The sequence below is a fragment of the Physella acuta genome, unplaced genomic scaffold (genome assembly GCF_028476545.2).
Source record: "Physella acuta isolate Inbredline_101_S28 unplaced genomic scaffold, ASM2847654v3 ptg001432l, whole genome shotgun sequence".
NCBI lineage: Eukaryota > Metazoa > Mollusca > Gastropoda > Physidae > Physella > Physella acuta.
The window spans coordinates 28,279-43,624 of NW_026732947.1; the positions used below are offsets into that span (position 1 = coordinate 28,279).

Below are 15,346 nucleotides of genomic sequence, written 5' to 3' on the forward strand. Positions count from 1 at the left end.
GATGGTGACCTACTTACCAGCCCTATAGGGCTTGGTATATTGAAATTAAATTTAGAGGTTTATATTTGTAATCAGTGGCGTTACACATGGGGTAGGGAAAACACCGTGTGTCGCCCCCCCCCCCTCGCCTAGTGACGCCTATGTCTCTAATTGTCATTGTACCTTTATAGCTAATCAGATGGCGATGTTATTTTTTTTATTTTTTATATTTCAGCTGATTTTAAGCACATGTAAATAGTTTTATACATTAGAAAAATAAACAATTAAAATAAACCAATAAAGCAGCTCATCAAATCATTTAAGTAATTTACACTGTATGTTACTAAATACTATTTATAACATAAGTTAATAATTACAATATTAAAGTAGTAACTAGAATTTTATTGTCATACACATTTCTTAAACTGTTACAGCTAAATTATCACAGCTATTTTATTTTTAAAATAGTTTAATCCGGTACTTAAAGTAAGTCTAGAAAGGTTTAAAGATCATAGCGCGAATGACTGCGCGGGGAGTCCCCCAAAAGTAGAGTCCCCTTGGGGAGGGGTTAACTCCGTTCCAATGCTCAACAATTACAGCTCCACGAGAATGATGATGTGATGATGATAGGAATATTGTATTGACTCTACAGCTTTTAATGTCGAAACTAGAGACGTATCAGCCAGTCGTTTCTGCTTCTTCGTTCTTAATTGTAGTATCGAAGGTAATTTCCTCCAACATAATTAAGCATTACGTGTCAGCAAAATATGACTCCGATGTCGTCAACTTTTTTTCTTGATTTACTTCCCTAGACTCAGTCCATTCATAAACATTATTCAAGGCAGCAGTTGTTTAATTTTTTTTAATTTTTTTTTATCCATGATGTGATGCAGTTCCAAGATGACCCCCATCTTCCCGAGGGTCCTAAGTTTCGGGTTATCACACTGCACCAAGTTCAAGGCCGAAGAACGTCCCTTGATTTCACCCAGCTCTGATGGGTACCTAACTTACGTTAGGGAAAGTAAAAGCGGCTGGGCATGGTGCTGACCATACTATCCCTTCATACGCCGAGGTGACAGAAACAGTTGAACTGTACCTCACTTGCCCCATGAACAATCCGGCTCGGAAGAGAAATTTTATTTTTACACTGCTTCAAGCCACAATGTTGCGAAATTTATGCCCAGATTCTACAAGCAATATCGCAATAAGTTAATTAAAAACAACAACCATAATTATACTGACTACTAAAAATCACACACGCAGTATTAGTATGAGAAAACAAATATTTTCCTCCACTGAAGTTTCTGCCTGCTAAAAATTAAACCTGCTTGGATAGTCAGGTTGCTCAAGCACTGTATATGCTATGCTTGATGTTCTACTTGGGAAGGTTTATGCTTTACCAATGCAATGTAGACTAGTATCACACTACTATAAAATAAAATCGGTGATGCTTAATTAAAACTTAAAAGGAATTTTACAAATTTGCATGACATTTTAAATGTGTATTTTTAAATGTTTAAAAAAATATTCGCAGGAAAAAATAAAAATAAAGGGAGGTAAAAATGTTTAGACAGAACCATTAACATAACAGAATGGTGTCCCTTAGTGAACCTTTTCAAAAATGTAAACACCTAACCAAACAACACACCTTTCATCAATAAATAACCTTTATTTGATTACAAATCATAGATTTAGAATTCTGCCTTTACAAATTACGTGATGATGATTATATTGGCTGATTTTACATAATATACTACACATCATTAGGTTTTGGCGGTACTGTTTTAACGTACAATTATACATAGTTCCTATATATCGTATTGCTAAAGCTGATACATAACATGTATATATATATACATACATACATACACACATATATATATATATATATATATATATATATATATATATATATATATATATATATATTATATATATATATATATATATATATATATATATATATATATATATATATATATATATATATATATATATGTAATTACCTCAGACATGTAATTTACAGCGTCCGTTCACCTTGCCATGGTCGCTTTAGTATTACAGTTTTTAATCGTCGGCATTTGAGAACCGATACAAATTTTAAAAGCAATACTTCTTTCTAACATGTACTTTCATTCATTTGAGATTGTTTACGTATACACAATTCAAAAAGTCTAATTACAATTCCATTTTTTATATCTCAAAAGACACATGTGTAATTAAATTCTGGTTCAACGATCTAAAAATAGAGGGGTATTTTTTGTTGTTGCAGTGTGTTGAAGAGGTATGGGCTTATAACTAGATCTGAAATAAATTTGTGAGTAACGAGAACTAAAATTACAAATGTCATAAGCAATCTGAAAGATATACTGAAGTAGTTAATAAAACAACATGTTTTTTTTTTTACTTTCTCGTATACGAAGTAAAGAGAAAGTATTGTAATCGTGAAAAAAAGAGAGATTTTTGCAAATCTCGACGTTTTACACTTCCCTGAGTCGAAAAAACATTGTTTTGCAATCTTGTCCGTATGTGTGTGTGTATGTGTGTATGTGTTTGTGAACACGATAACTCGAGTACCGTTACAGCTAGGTTGATGAATTTTCATATGTAAGTTTTATATCAAATTTGTGGATCTGTATCAAGTTTTGAGCGATTTCCGATAAACGGAAGTGGAACTTTTTCTACTTTCAAGTTTTCAAAAGCCTATAACTTGAGTACTATTTCAGATAGATACATGAAATTTCACTTATAATTAAAAGATCTAATTCTCTGCTCTCTTTGAAATTTTAAGTAATTCCCGTTAAAGGAAGTAGTAATTTACGCTATTTCCGATTTCTCACAAAATGCATGTGAATTTATAAAGTACTAATAATATTCCGTACTATTATACACAATTTATTTGGTGTTCACATGGTGTGCAATTCTTTTTTCTATGCGATTCTATTATATTTTAAAAGGTTTAAGTAATTCAAAATGGATTAACAATAATGTCTATATACCGAGTTGCCATCCCCCATAGTGTTATAAAATAATATTCGAGAAAGTTTAGGGGAGATCGCTCTTTTTGCTGATTACTATCAACTGTAATGCAATTTTAAATTACAATTTTTTTAACCTAACAGTTTACTTTTTGGCAGTCTTTTCTTTTAAGCTTCTTGGGCTTATTGGGGGCTTTGCGCTCTGCTTTTCACAATCTACCATATTCTATGTTGGTTAGGCGATCACGAGTCTGCTTTGCTTTCCTTAACTTGAACCTCTCAAAATCAGTCAATTCAGCCCTCCTTCAACTGTAGCTGTAGCTGTAGCTGTAGCTGTAGCTGTAGCTGTAGCTGTAGCTGTAGCTGTAGCTGTAGCTCTAGCTCTAGCTCTAGCTCTAGCTCTAGCTCTAGCTCTGGCTCTAGCTCTAGCTCTAGCTCTAGCTCTAGCTCTAGCTCTAGCTCTAGCTCTAGCTCTAGCTCTAGCTCTAGCTCTAGCTGTCGACGTAGACGTAGACGTAGACGTAGACGTAGACGTAAACGTAGACGTAGACGTAGATGTAGATGTAGACGTAGACGTAGACGTAGACGTAGATGTAGATGTAGACGTAGACGTAGACGTAGATGTAGATGTAGATGTAGATGTAGATGTAGATGTAGATGTAGATGTAGATGTAGATGTAGATGTAGATGTAGATGTAGATGTAGATGTAGATGTAGATGTAGATGTAGATGTAGATGTAGATGTAGATGTAGATGTAGATGTAGATGTAGATGTAGATGTAGATGTAGATGTAGATGTAGATGTAGATGTAGATGTAGATGTAGATGTAGATGTAGATGTAGATGTAGATGTAGATGTAGATGTAGATGTAGATGTAGATGTAGATGTAGATGTAGATGTAGATGTAGATGTAGATGTAGATGTAGATGTAGATGTAGATGTAGATGTAGATGTAGATGTAGATGTAGATGTAGATGTAGATGTAGATGTAGATGTAGATGTAGATGTAGATGTAGATGTAGATGTAGATGTAGATGTAGATGTAGATGTAGATGTAGATGTAGATGTAGATGTAGATGTAGATGTAGATGTAGATGTAGATGTAGATGTAGATGTAGATGTAGATGTAGATGTAGATGTAGATGTAGATGTAGATGTAGATGTAGATGTAGATGTAGATGTAGATGTAGATGTAGATGTAGATGTAGATGTAGATGTAGATGTAGATGTAGATGTAGATGTAGATGTAGATGTAGATGTAGATGTAGATGTAGATGTAGATGTAGATGTAGATGTAGATGTAGATGTAGATGTAGATGTACATATGGCTGTGGCTGTGGGCGTAGCTGTAGCTAGTTTCTTGGCTCCCACTTCTTTGTTATCTCTTCTTTCTCCCAAGCTTTCTTAACTGTTCCTGACCTAGCAGAGGGTCCAATGTTAATTGTAAACTGTGTAAGATGGAGTGCTTTAAAATTTAAATCTTTGCGACCCACACCTGAGCAAGGTCCATCTACAAGAGCTCTGTTTTGGTCAAAGACATCAACATTTGCAACTAATTTGCCGTTTTCATCTCTATAGGGAGCAAAGATCACAACAAATCTATTGTAAATCAATTAGCAGAGGCGACCGTATATATAATATAGCGGCCAACGCTTTTATTTATAGTGATATAAATAGTAGTGCATTAATATATTTAAAGAAAGTATTTTTTTAAATTTAAAGTAACCGCAGATTATTACATTTTTAAAAATTATTTTATATTTAATAAAAATTGTATTATTTTCTTCTTCTTAGTGCATTTATAAAAGCTTTTTATTATAAACGTTTTTATGTATTTATTATTTTTATACTTTTAATTATCAACGAGTTATACGCATGTTAAGACAATAAGCAACAAATATATGGGCTGATGCGATGGGGAACTATGGCGTAACATTCAGTCGCTGGGAACTTCTGGTGGTTAATTATTTAAATAGTAGATCATTATTGTATATTTACCGTATCTTTTTTTGCTCTTTATTACATAAAGTATTATGGAATGGCGTAGTCTAGCTGTTTATTATTTAATTATTTAAATAGTTGATCATTATTATGTATATACAGAATTGTTTACAAGCTTTTTAATTCATTAAAGTATTATGGGGTGGCATAGTCTAGTGGTAAAGAACTAGACTGCTGACCCGACTAAAAACCATTGCGCGCCTATTGAACGTGATAGCGCGCTTTTGTCGTAGAGCCCCCCCCCCCTCGCTCTACGCCCAAGACGGTGGTGATGACGCGTGTAGATAGAACTGCCTACTAATTCGGTCCAAATTTTAATTAATTCATGAAAAAATTAATTAGGCGACCAATTAAGTTAAATTGAATGTCACGATGCATTGTCTTCATGTCTTGACCCACGTACAAACTAAGAAACGTATCTGTCAGAAGTGCCTCCAATTTCACACGGGCGTTTCGATTTAGATTTTTTTACTTTCTCGTATATACGTAGTATACAGAAAGTATTGTAATCGTGCAAAAAAAAAAAATCGAGATTTTTACAAATCTCGACGTTTTACACCTCACTGATACGGAAAAACATAATTTTGCAATCTTGTCCGTATGTCTGTGTGTGTGTCTGTGTGTGTGTCTGTCCGTGTGTAAACACGATAACTTGAGTACCGTTACAGCTAGGTTGATGAAATTTCATATATAAGTATTTTATCAAAATCGTAGATCCGTATCAACTTTTGAGCGATTTCCGATAACCGGAAGTGGTACTTTTCCTACTTTGAATTTTTCAAAAGCCTATAACTTGAGTACTATTTCAGATAGATAAATGAAATTTCACATGTAAGTAAAAGATCTAATTCTCTACCTTCTGTTAAATTTTGAGTAATTTCCGTTGACTGGAAGTAGTAATTTACGCTACTTCCGATTTCTCAAAAAACTAATGTAAATTTTTAAAGTACTAATAATATTGCGCACTATTATACGCGTTTTTATTCGGCGTTTGCTTGGTGCGCAATGTTTTTTTTATGAGATTCTATTCTATTTTTAAAAGTTTAAGTATTTAAAATGGATTAAAAATCATAACTATATCCCCAGTTACCATCCCCTGTTGTTTTATATAAGAATATTCGAGAAAGTTTAGGGGAGATCACTACCGGTTTATTTAAATTTAGTTTTAAGTCTTGGTGGTTTAATTGTATTACGAAGTTATCAAGACAAGATCATTGATAAGATCCGAAACAAAAGATCTTAGACAAGATCTAGGTAACAACAAAGATAAAGACAGGATATATGGACAAAATTTAATGTATAGGCAATACAAACGATATATTTAAGAGTCAAATATTGTGCAAGATATAAAATATTAGATGTAAGGTCAATAGGTAAGACCTAAGTGTTTATAAAAATATTTAAATATTTAAGGTCAATAGACAAGACCTAAGTGTTTATAAAAATAATAAACTATTAGATATAAGGTCAATACACAAGACCTAAGGGTTTAAAAAAAATAATAAAATCTTAGATGTAACGTCAATAGTTAAGACCTAAGTGTTTATAAAATAATAAAATATTTAAGGTCAATAGATAAGACCTGCGAAATAGGAGTCAACAATGTACATTGCAGGTTGTACCCAACTACTTATTTTAAAATAGCAAGCCTTTCATTTTAGTTTAGACTACAATAATTGATCAAGATGTTATATTATATATTACATATATTCAAAAAGTTACTATTTAATTGTTTATACAATTAAAATATACATATTAAGCGAGACAGTTTAAACAATATATTAATTTCATTTTGTTCTTAATCATTTACATAGTGATTTTAGCATAACTTTACAATATATACGCAGGTTACCTCCCCTGATAACTTTAATCTATAATGCATACAATGCGCTAAATACTAAAAAAAAATAATAAAATAAACCGGGAGTGATCTCCCATAAAATTTCTCGAATATTTTTACTTTCTCGTATATACGAAGTATAGAGAAAGTATTGTAATCGCGCAAAAAGAAAAATCGAGATTTTTACAAATCTCGACGTTTTACACCTCACTGATACGGAAAAACATAATTTTGCAATCTTGTCCGTATGTCTGTGTGTCTGTGTCTGTGTCTGTCTTTCTGTCTGTCCGTGTTTAAACACGATTACTTGAGAACCGTTACAGCTAGGTTGATGAAATTTCATATATAAGTATTTTATCTAAATCGTAGATCCGTATAAACTTTTGAGTGATTTCCGATAACCGGAAGTGGTACTTTTCCTACTTTGAATTTTTCAAAAGCCTATAACTTGAGTACTATTTCAGATAGATAAATGAAATTTCACATGTAAGTAAAAGATCTAATTCTCTACCTTCTCTAAATTTTGAGTAATTTCCGTTGATCGGAAGTAGTAATTTACGCTACTTCCGATTTCTCAAAAAACTAATGTAAATTTTTAAAATACTAATAATATTGCGCACTATTATGCGCTTTTTTATTTGGCGTTCACTTGGTGTGCAATTAATTTGTCTACGAAATTTTATTCTATTTTTAAAAGTTTAAGTATTTAAAATGGATTAAAAATCATGTCTATAGCCCGAGTTCCCATCCCCTGTTATTTTATATAAGAATATTCGAGAAAGTTTAGGGGAGATCACTCCCGGTTTATTATATAACACTACGGAGGATGAAAACTCGGGATATAGACATGATTTTGTATTCCATTTTCAATTACTTAAACTTTTTAAAAATATAATAGAATCTCGTAGAAAAAAAGTATTGCGCACCTAGTGAACGCCAAATAATCTGTGTATAATACTGCGGAATATTATTAGTATTTTATAAATTCACATGCGTTTTTTTTTAGAAATTGGAAAAAGCGTAAATTACTACTCTCAGTTTTACGGAAATTACTCAAAATTTGACAATAGGCAGAGAATTAGATATTTTAATTATTTTTTTTTTATTTCTTTATCTATCTGTAATAGTAGTCAAGTTAAAGGCTTTTGAAACACCAAAAGTAGAATAAGTTCCACTCTCGGTTACCGGAAATCGCTGAAAAGTTGATACAGAACTACAGAATTGATATAAAGCTTGTATATAAAATTTCATCAACCTAGCTGTATCGTGTTCAAAGACACACACACACACAGACAGAATTGCAAAGCCCAGTTTTTCCGACTCGTTACGCATAGAACGCTAACATTTTGATATATATATATATATATATATATATATATATATATATATATATATATATATATATATATATGTGTGTGTGTGTTTGTGTGTATGTGTGTGTGTGTGTTTGTGTGTTTTAATTTATATATTTGTCCATATAATTCTATTATATAAATATTGTATTATCTTTTTTATATATATATATATATATATATATATATATATATATATATATATATATATATATATATATATATATATTAAATTCTAAAAATGTATGATTAAAAACCTGTTTAAGATTATCACTGACGGTTTGGGGTCTGCTGGTCGAGTTGGTAGAGCACGTGGTTGTTAATCCGAAAATCAAAAAACTGCTACCTTGTAGTTTGTTCTTGATTGGATAAAGGCTATGGAAGCTGAAATGGGAGATAATGACCTATAACCAGTTGTGTTAGGGGGGGGGGAATCCAACATTAAAATTAAGAACGAAGAAAAAGAAGAAGAAGAAAATGATAGTTTACTTGCGCTAACGCTGACATTGCGAAGTGGGATGGTATTGGTGGAGAATGGGGGGGGGGGGGAGTGAATTAATATGTCTGCCGTCTCGTACTTTATGAAATAATAACTGGTTCCGCATGACCGACCACACGAGCCAGCTAGATGACACCACGGCAAAAACGAGACGCGACGCGAAACAGACACGACGAGAACAGACGCGACGAGAAACAGACACGACAGTACAACTGTACGAGGCGCAGTCAGGTCGGCGAGAGGGGAAAATTTTAGGCAAGTCGCCAACTGGTATTTTAAGTGGGACGGGCGGGAGTAGGTATAGGTCATGTACCTAGAGTTGATTAACAGGAATACACCTACAACAACGCACACACACACACATAGATATGTATCAGTAGTTATAATGTATTGAGTTTTAATGATTTATATATATTTAGATAGGTATATTTCAAACCTATGTTTGAATATATATATATATATATATATATATATATATATATATATATATATATATATATATATATATATATATATGCATAGATATATAGGGCATATATATATAGGACATACATGTTTGAATTTATATATATATAGAGAGAGAAAGATAGTGCGGTGTGCATTATGCCCAGCCGCCTTCCCTAATGTGAGTTAAGTACCCACCAGAGCTGGGTGGACTCAGGGACTTGAACCCGGATTGGAACTCGAGACTTACGGGTCAGTAATCTCTAACGCTAGGCCACTCCGTCCCATATATATATATATATATATATATATATATATATATATATATATATATATATATATATATATATATATATATATATATATATATATATATATATATATATACGTGTGTGTATAAAATATACATGACCCTATATTTAAGTGTGTGGAAGTAGATTTTCTCATGGTCGATTTCACCCTTTCAGTCTGTTTGCTTACGTGGGAAGTACTTAAACGCTTAATCTGAATCCATACATGCGTCTCTTTTAGGCAAATACAAGTCTTATTCATGACACAGCTTCTTAAGACACACACAGACACACTCTCACACACACTCAGCCACACTCTCACACACACTCAGTCACACTTACACACACACTCAGTCACAATCTCACACACACTCAGTCACACTCTCACACACACTCAGTCACAATCTCACACACTCTCACACACACTCAGTCACACTCTCACACACACTCAGTCACACTCTCACACACACTCAGTCACAATCTCACACACTCTCACACACACTCAGTCACACTCTCACACACACTCAGCCACACTCTCACACACACTCAGTCACAATCTCACACACTCTCACACACACTCAGTCACACTCTCACACACACTCAGCCACACTCTCACACACACTCAGTCACACTTTCACACACACTCAGCCACAGTTTCTCACACACACATTTGAAATAGTTTTCAATGAGGTTAAGCACTGGGCTTAAAAAACCCAACCCCGCCCCGCCCACACTCACCTCCATACACCCACTCGACCCCCCGGGGATGGGCGAGGCCATAGACTACATGTTCCGGTGTGTATAATCACACGGTGGGGGGTGGGGGGGGGGGTGTTATTGATTTACAAATCAATAACGCTAGCCTGTGTTTTGACTGCTGGATGGCTCAAACTCCGGCTCATATAATCCCAGAGCGGCTCAGTGGTTCGGGTAATGTGTCTGGTTAATGGGCCAATCATTCACCTTATAACATTTTTTTTTAAATTTGGGCCGATTAGCCATACCAAACGTCATCTTGTAGCTTTTGTCATCGCTAACATTTTTAAAATCTCTAACTTAAGCTAGCCGAACCAGTAGCGTAGCGAGGGGGGCGGGGGGGGGGGACATATGTCCCCGGGCGCCAACCTTAGGGGGCGCGAAAATGGATTGGAAGGAAAAATAAATTGAAAGGTTGAGGGGGGTGTAAATCGAAAGTTTGAGGGGGGGGGTGCAAATCGAAATCTCGAGGGGGGGGTGCAAATCGAAAAGTTTGTCCCCGGGCGCCGGGGAGGGTCGCTACGCCTCTGAGCCGAACCCATATAATCTTGTATTCAACATAACCCATATAATCATGTATTTAACATAAGCGACACGATTTCTTAAACACTTTCATTAAATCTAGCTTTAAATATTTCTTTAATTATATCACTAACACTAGAATGTAATGCTGGTGTCGATTAGCCGTACAAACCTTCTCAAATAAACCTAGTGGACCGGACAAAACCTAACCTAAAACCTCACATTTTCACTAGTCCTAACCCATTACATAACTCCTCCTCAACTATCCCTTAAGATCAAGTAAGTAAGCGAAAAGATAAATACAAATGATAGCTGCAGTGAGGTTATACACACGGGTATCGGATGTTTTAAACTAACAGGCGTCTTTCACCTAACCACCCCCACCCCACATATACCACGCCTCCAACCCCACCCCTATATGGTGTCCAAGCGTCCTTTTTCACGCGCCTTTTCTTTTTAAATATCGTGGCATTTAGACAAAACGTGTTTTCACTGTCGAGCGAAGTCCAAAAATGTGTTGCTGTTTGTCTTTTCTGTCTAATCCGTAACCACACTGTTGTGTGCTGACGAAGACCTTAGGTCGAAACGTCCATAGTACGTGTAACTGTCTTTAACTTGTGAGGTAACTAACACTATCTGTTTTATTACTAACAGTATGTAAGCGACAACTGAACGCAGTGGCGTAGCGAGGTCGGGTGTCACCCGGTGCGGCACTTAATGGTGTCACCCCCCAGAGGCGTAGCGACCCTTCCCGGGGACAAACTTTCAAATTTTCGATTTGCACCCCCCCCTCCACCTCAAGATTTTCTCTATATATTTTGCTATTTTTTGCCTTGGTGTCACCCCCTAAATGGTGTCACCCGGTGCGGTCCGCCCCCGCCCCCCCCCCCCCTCGCTAAGCCTCTGACTGAACGTAAGTATTGCTAAATGACGATCAATACATTGATCTATTAATAAGTGTAAGATTCATCAGTAGTGTAATAAAATGGCTGATGGATACACAGATCTATGTCGACAACACATTGGAGTATTCAAAAACAGCCGGAATGTCGTGGCCCCAACTTGAAGAACCAAGTACGATGGAAAGGTGTGGTTGCGTCCCTTATGCTCTACAAGTTGTCAGATGATGATGATGATGATGATTATGGTAATGATGATGATGATTATTGTAATGATGATTATGGTAATGATGATGATGATGATGATGGTGATGATGATTGTGATGATGATGACGATGATTGTGATGATGATGATGATTATGGTAATGATGATGATGATGATGATGATTATGGTAATGATGATGATGATGATGGTGATGATGATGATGGTGATGATGATTGTGATGATGATGATGATGACGATGATGCTGATTATGGTAATAATGATGATGATCATGATGATGATCATGATGATGATGATGATGATGATGATGATGATTATAGTAATGATGATAATGATGATGGTAATAATGATGATGGTAATAATGGTGATGATGATGGTGATGATGGTGATGATGATGGTGATGATGGTTCTCACTAGAAGAGCTCTTGTTGCTGTTGGTGTGAGTTTCAGCCTAGTAACAACATTGTCTACCACTTCGCTAAATCATGAGCACACTCAGCTCTAACGAGAACCCGTCAAAAGTTGGTTAAAGTAAATGTTTTAATAGACTAAACTTGTCATACTGTATTCTTGCATGCGTGGGTTATGAGTACTGCTAAACTCTACTTCATCTTCCGGATTGACTATTAGTTTATGAGCTAGTTTTCCATTTACCTAATTAAACCTATCGTTAGCTCAATCTTTAACACTCATCTCTTGTGAACTTTCAAATTTTGTCCTATAAATAAAAATCTTATCACTATCTCTAATCCTTAGCTCGTTATCAAGTCACAACACAGACATATCTCTATTAATGGGTTTGGATAAAAGTAAAAAAGTAAAGTTTCCCTTTCAAACCTGACGGTCTAAGGGTCAAGTGAAGTAGAGTTCACTTGTTTCTGTGACCTCGTCATATGAAGAGATAGTGTTGTCAATACTATGCCCAGCCGCCTTTACTTTCCCTAACGAGAGTTAGGTACCCATCAGAGTTGGGTAGACTCAGGGACGGACTGTCAGTGACAGTGACTTGAACTCAGATTCGAACTCGAGACTTACAAGTTAGCAGTCCGGCTCTCCACCGCTAGACCACTCCGTCCTAATTAGTTTGGGTATTATCCCATAATTCTAAAGGTTTTTTTTTCTATTAATAAAATTCAAATTCTTATCACTATCTCTAATCCTTTTCTCGTTATTAAGTCACAACACAGACATATCTCTATTAATGGGTTTGGGTATTATCCAATAATCCCAAATGTTTTTTGTAAAGATACGGCACAATGCCAGTGAGTACTATTTTAGAATTTTGAATCTTGGACTTTTATCTCGACATACTTGCAGTGGCGTCACTAGGGCATGAGTGGGGGGTGGGAGGAGTGGGGTAACTCCGGATATGCACCAGCGACTCCCCCCCCCCCATCTTTGATTTTCAATTGTCCACAAAGCTGCGTCAGTCATCGATCTCAAGTCCATTCACCCATCAAATCGACCTAGTGTAATCGATCTACAATCGCAATAGTTATGTCAATAGCGTGTCAGTGAATTGTTCATTGATCCCACCACCGCTGGCAGTACTGTATAAAAAATTCAGGTTTGAATTTTAAGGTTTGTTCACGCAGGCCTCTGCAGCATTTATTATGGCAGAGCTATTTTTAGCATTCCTGTTTGGCTTCAAAGCTTAAGAAAAGCAATAAAAATTACGACATTTGTATGATAATTTAACTGCAAGGGGTAGTATTATTTTTATAAAATTAAATCTTTATAAATATTTTTATAACGTATTTATATATTTTGTATTTAATGCATTTGAAAGCTGGTTATTTTAAAGGTATTTGTATATATTTTTACTACTATTTTTACAGGTAAAAATAAAACATTTAAGTAAAACAACTGCTGTCAACAAATGACACACCTTAATAAATTCCACACATCTTGATGAATAATTGCACACCTTTTTACTTTTTACAAATTCAACTCTTTACGTTTAGCACACATCATTACAATATTACACACGTCTATACAAATTACACACGTCTATACAAATTGCACGCGTCTATACAAATTACACAAATCCTTACAATATTACACATGTCTATACAAATTACACAGATCCTTACAATATTACACACGTCTATACAAATTACACACGTCTATACAAATTACACACGTCTATACAAATGACACACGTCTATACAAATTACACACGTCTATACAAATTACACACATCTATACAAATTACACACGTCTATACAAATTACACACGACTATACAAATTACACACATCTATACAAATTACACACGTCTATACAAATTACACACGTCTATATAAATTACACACTTCTATATAAAGTGCACATATCTATACAAATTACACACGTCTATACAAATTACACACATCCTTACAAATTACACACGTCTATACAAATTACACACTTCTATACAAATTACACACGTCTATACAAATTACACACGTGTATACAAATTACACACGTCTATACAAATTACACACGTCTATACAAATTACACACGTCTATACAAATTACACACGTCTATACAAATTACACACGTCTATACAAATTACACACGTCTATACAAATTACACACGTCTATACAAATTACATACATCCTTACACTATTACACACGTCTATACAAATTACACACGTCTATACAAATTACATACATCCTTACACTATTACACACATCTATACAAATTACATAAATCCTTACACTATTACACACGTCTATACAAATTACACACGTCTATACAAATTACACACGTCTATACAAATTACACACCTTTATAAATTCCACACATCTTTTTACATATTCAACTCTTTACGTTTAGCACACATCCTTACAATATTACACACTTCTATACAAATTACACACGTCTATACAAATTACACACGGATTCACATTAATACAAATCTAATCCCCGTCTCAGTTCTCCATTACCGTACTTTATAGAAATTACCGCCCTTTCCCCAGTCGTCGCCCTTGTCCTACAATTGTGTCAAGTTGCGGCTGTGTGAAGACGGAGAGAGGGGGAAGAACTGGACCAGCAACCGCCATGTTCGCTTTTTTTCTCTCCCCTGTCTTAGAGGCTTAAACACTGTGTTAACGTTGAGCAGTAGCCTTTCAGTTTGTTGACGTTTTACGAAGGTCTGAATATATTACGGATGAAGAGCGTCCTCTGGATTACATAGAGCCATGGATGAATACTTTTAGTAAGTGGTGACCTCGATGTGTGTTGGCCAGATTTTTGTGTTATTTTTCTTGACCTTTGCGTTCTAAATTCAGTGTTACTACTTTGGTTTTGGATTTTAATACACTAAAACTTTACTTAACGTTCACTAATTAATAAAAAGGTAAGTTTACGAAATTTGTTCTAAAGTACATATTGCATAACACAAAAAGGGTTGTGTTTAATTCTTTTGATATAAAATAACATCGGTGGTTGTATACAGCAATGTAACCTAGCACTGTCTTCGGTTTTCTTTTTTCTTATGTTCTCGAAATGTCTTATGTTTTGAACGGTTGGGTGAACCAGTTGATACCGCTGTATTTCACATTACTTTTTTTAAC

The 15,346-nt window shown here is 34.9% G+C and overlaps 1 protein-coding gene across 1 annotated transcript; it reads right to left on the minus strand.

Annotated features, from left to right (window-relative positions):
* Positions 1–3,166: 3,166 nt before the first annotated feature.
* Positions 3,167–14,833, minus strand: LOC131927700 (large ribosomal subunit protein eL14-like). Its single transcript, XM_059283466.1, has 3 exons — positions 14,736–14,833; positions 4,324–4,530; positions 3,167–3,260 (listed from the first exon to the last, which is right to left on the minus strand). The coding sequence occupies exons 1-3, from the start codon at positions 14,831–14,833 to the stop codon at positions 3,167–3,169; spliced, it is 399 nt and encodes a 132-aa protein (XP_059139449.1).
* Positions 14,834–15,346: the final 513 nt, after the last annotated feature.

Excerpts from the sequence above, each read along its gene's own strand:
- LOC131927700 (XM_059283466.1), bottom strand. The coding sequence starts at position 14,833 with ATGGCGGTTGCTGGTCCAGTTCTTCCCCCTCTCTCCGTCTTCACACAG. Across the intron at positions 4,531-14,735 it reads CGACGACTGGGGAAAGGGCG|AGATGAAAACGGCAAATTAG; the intron begins GTAATTTCTATA and ends TGCTCCCTATAG. Across the intron at positions 3,261-4,323 it reads GAGATAACAAAGAAGTGGGA|GAGGGCTGAATTGACTGATT; the intron begins GCCAAGAAACTA and ends CTACAGTTGAAG.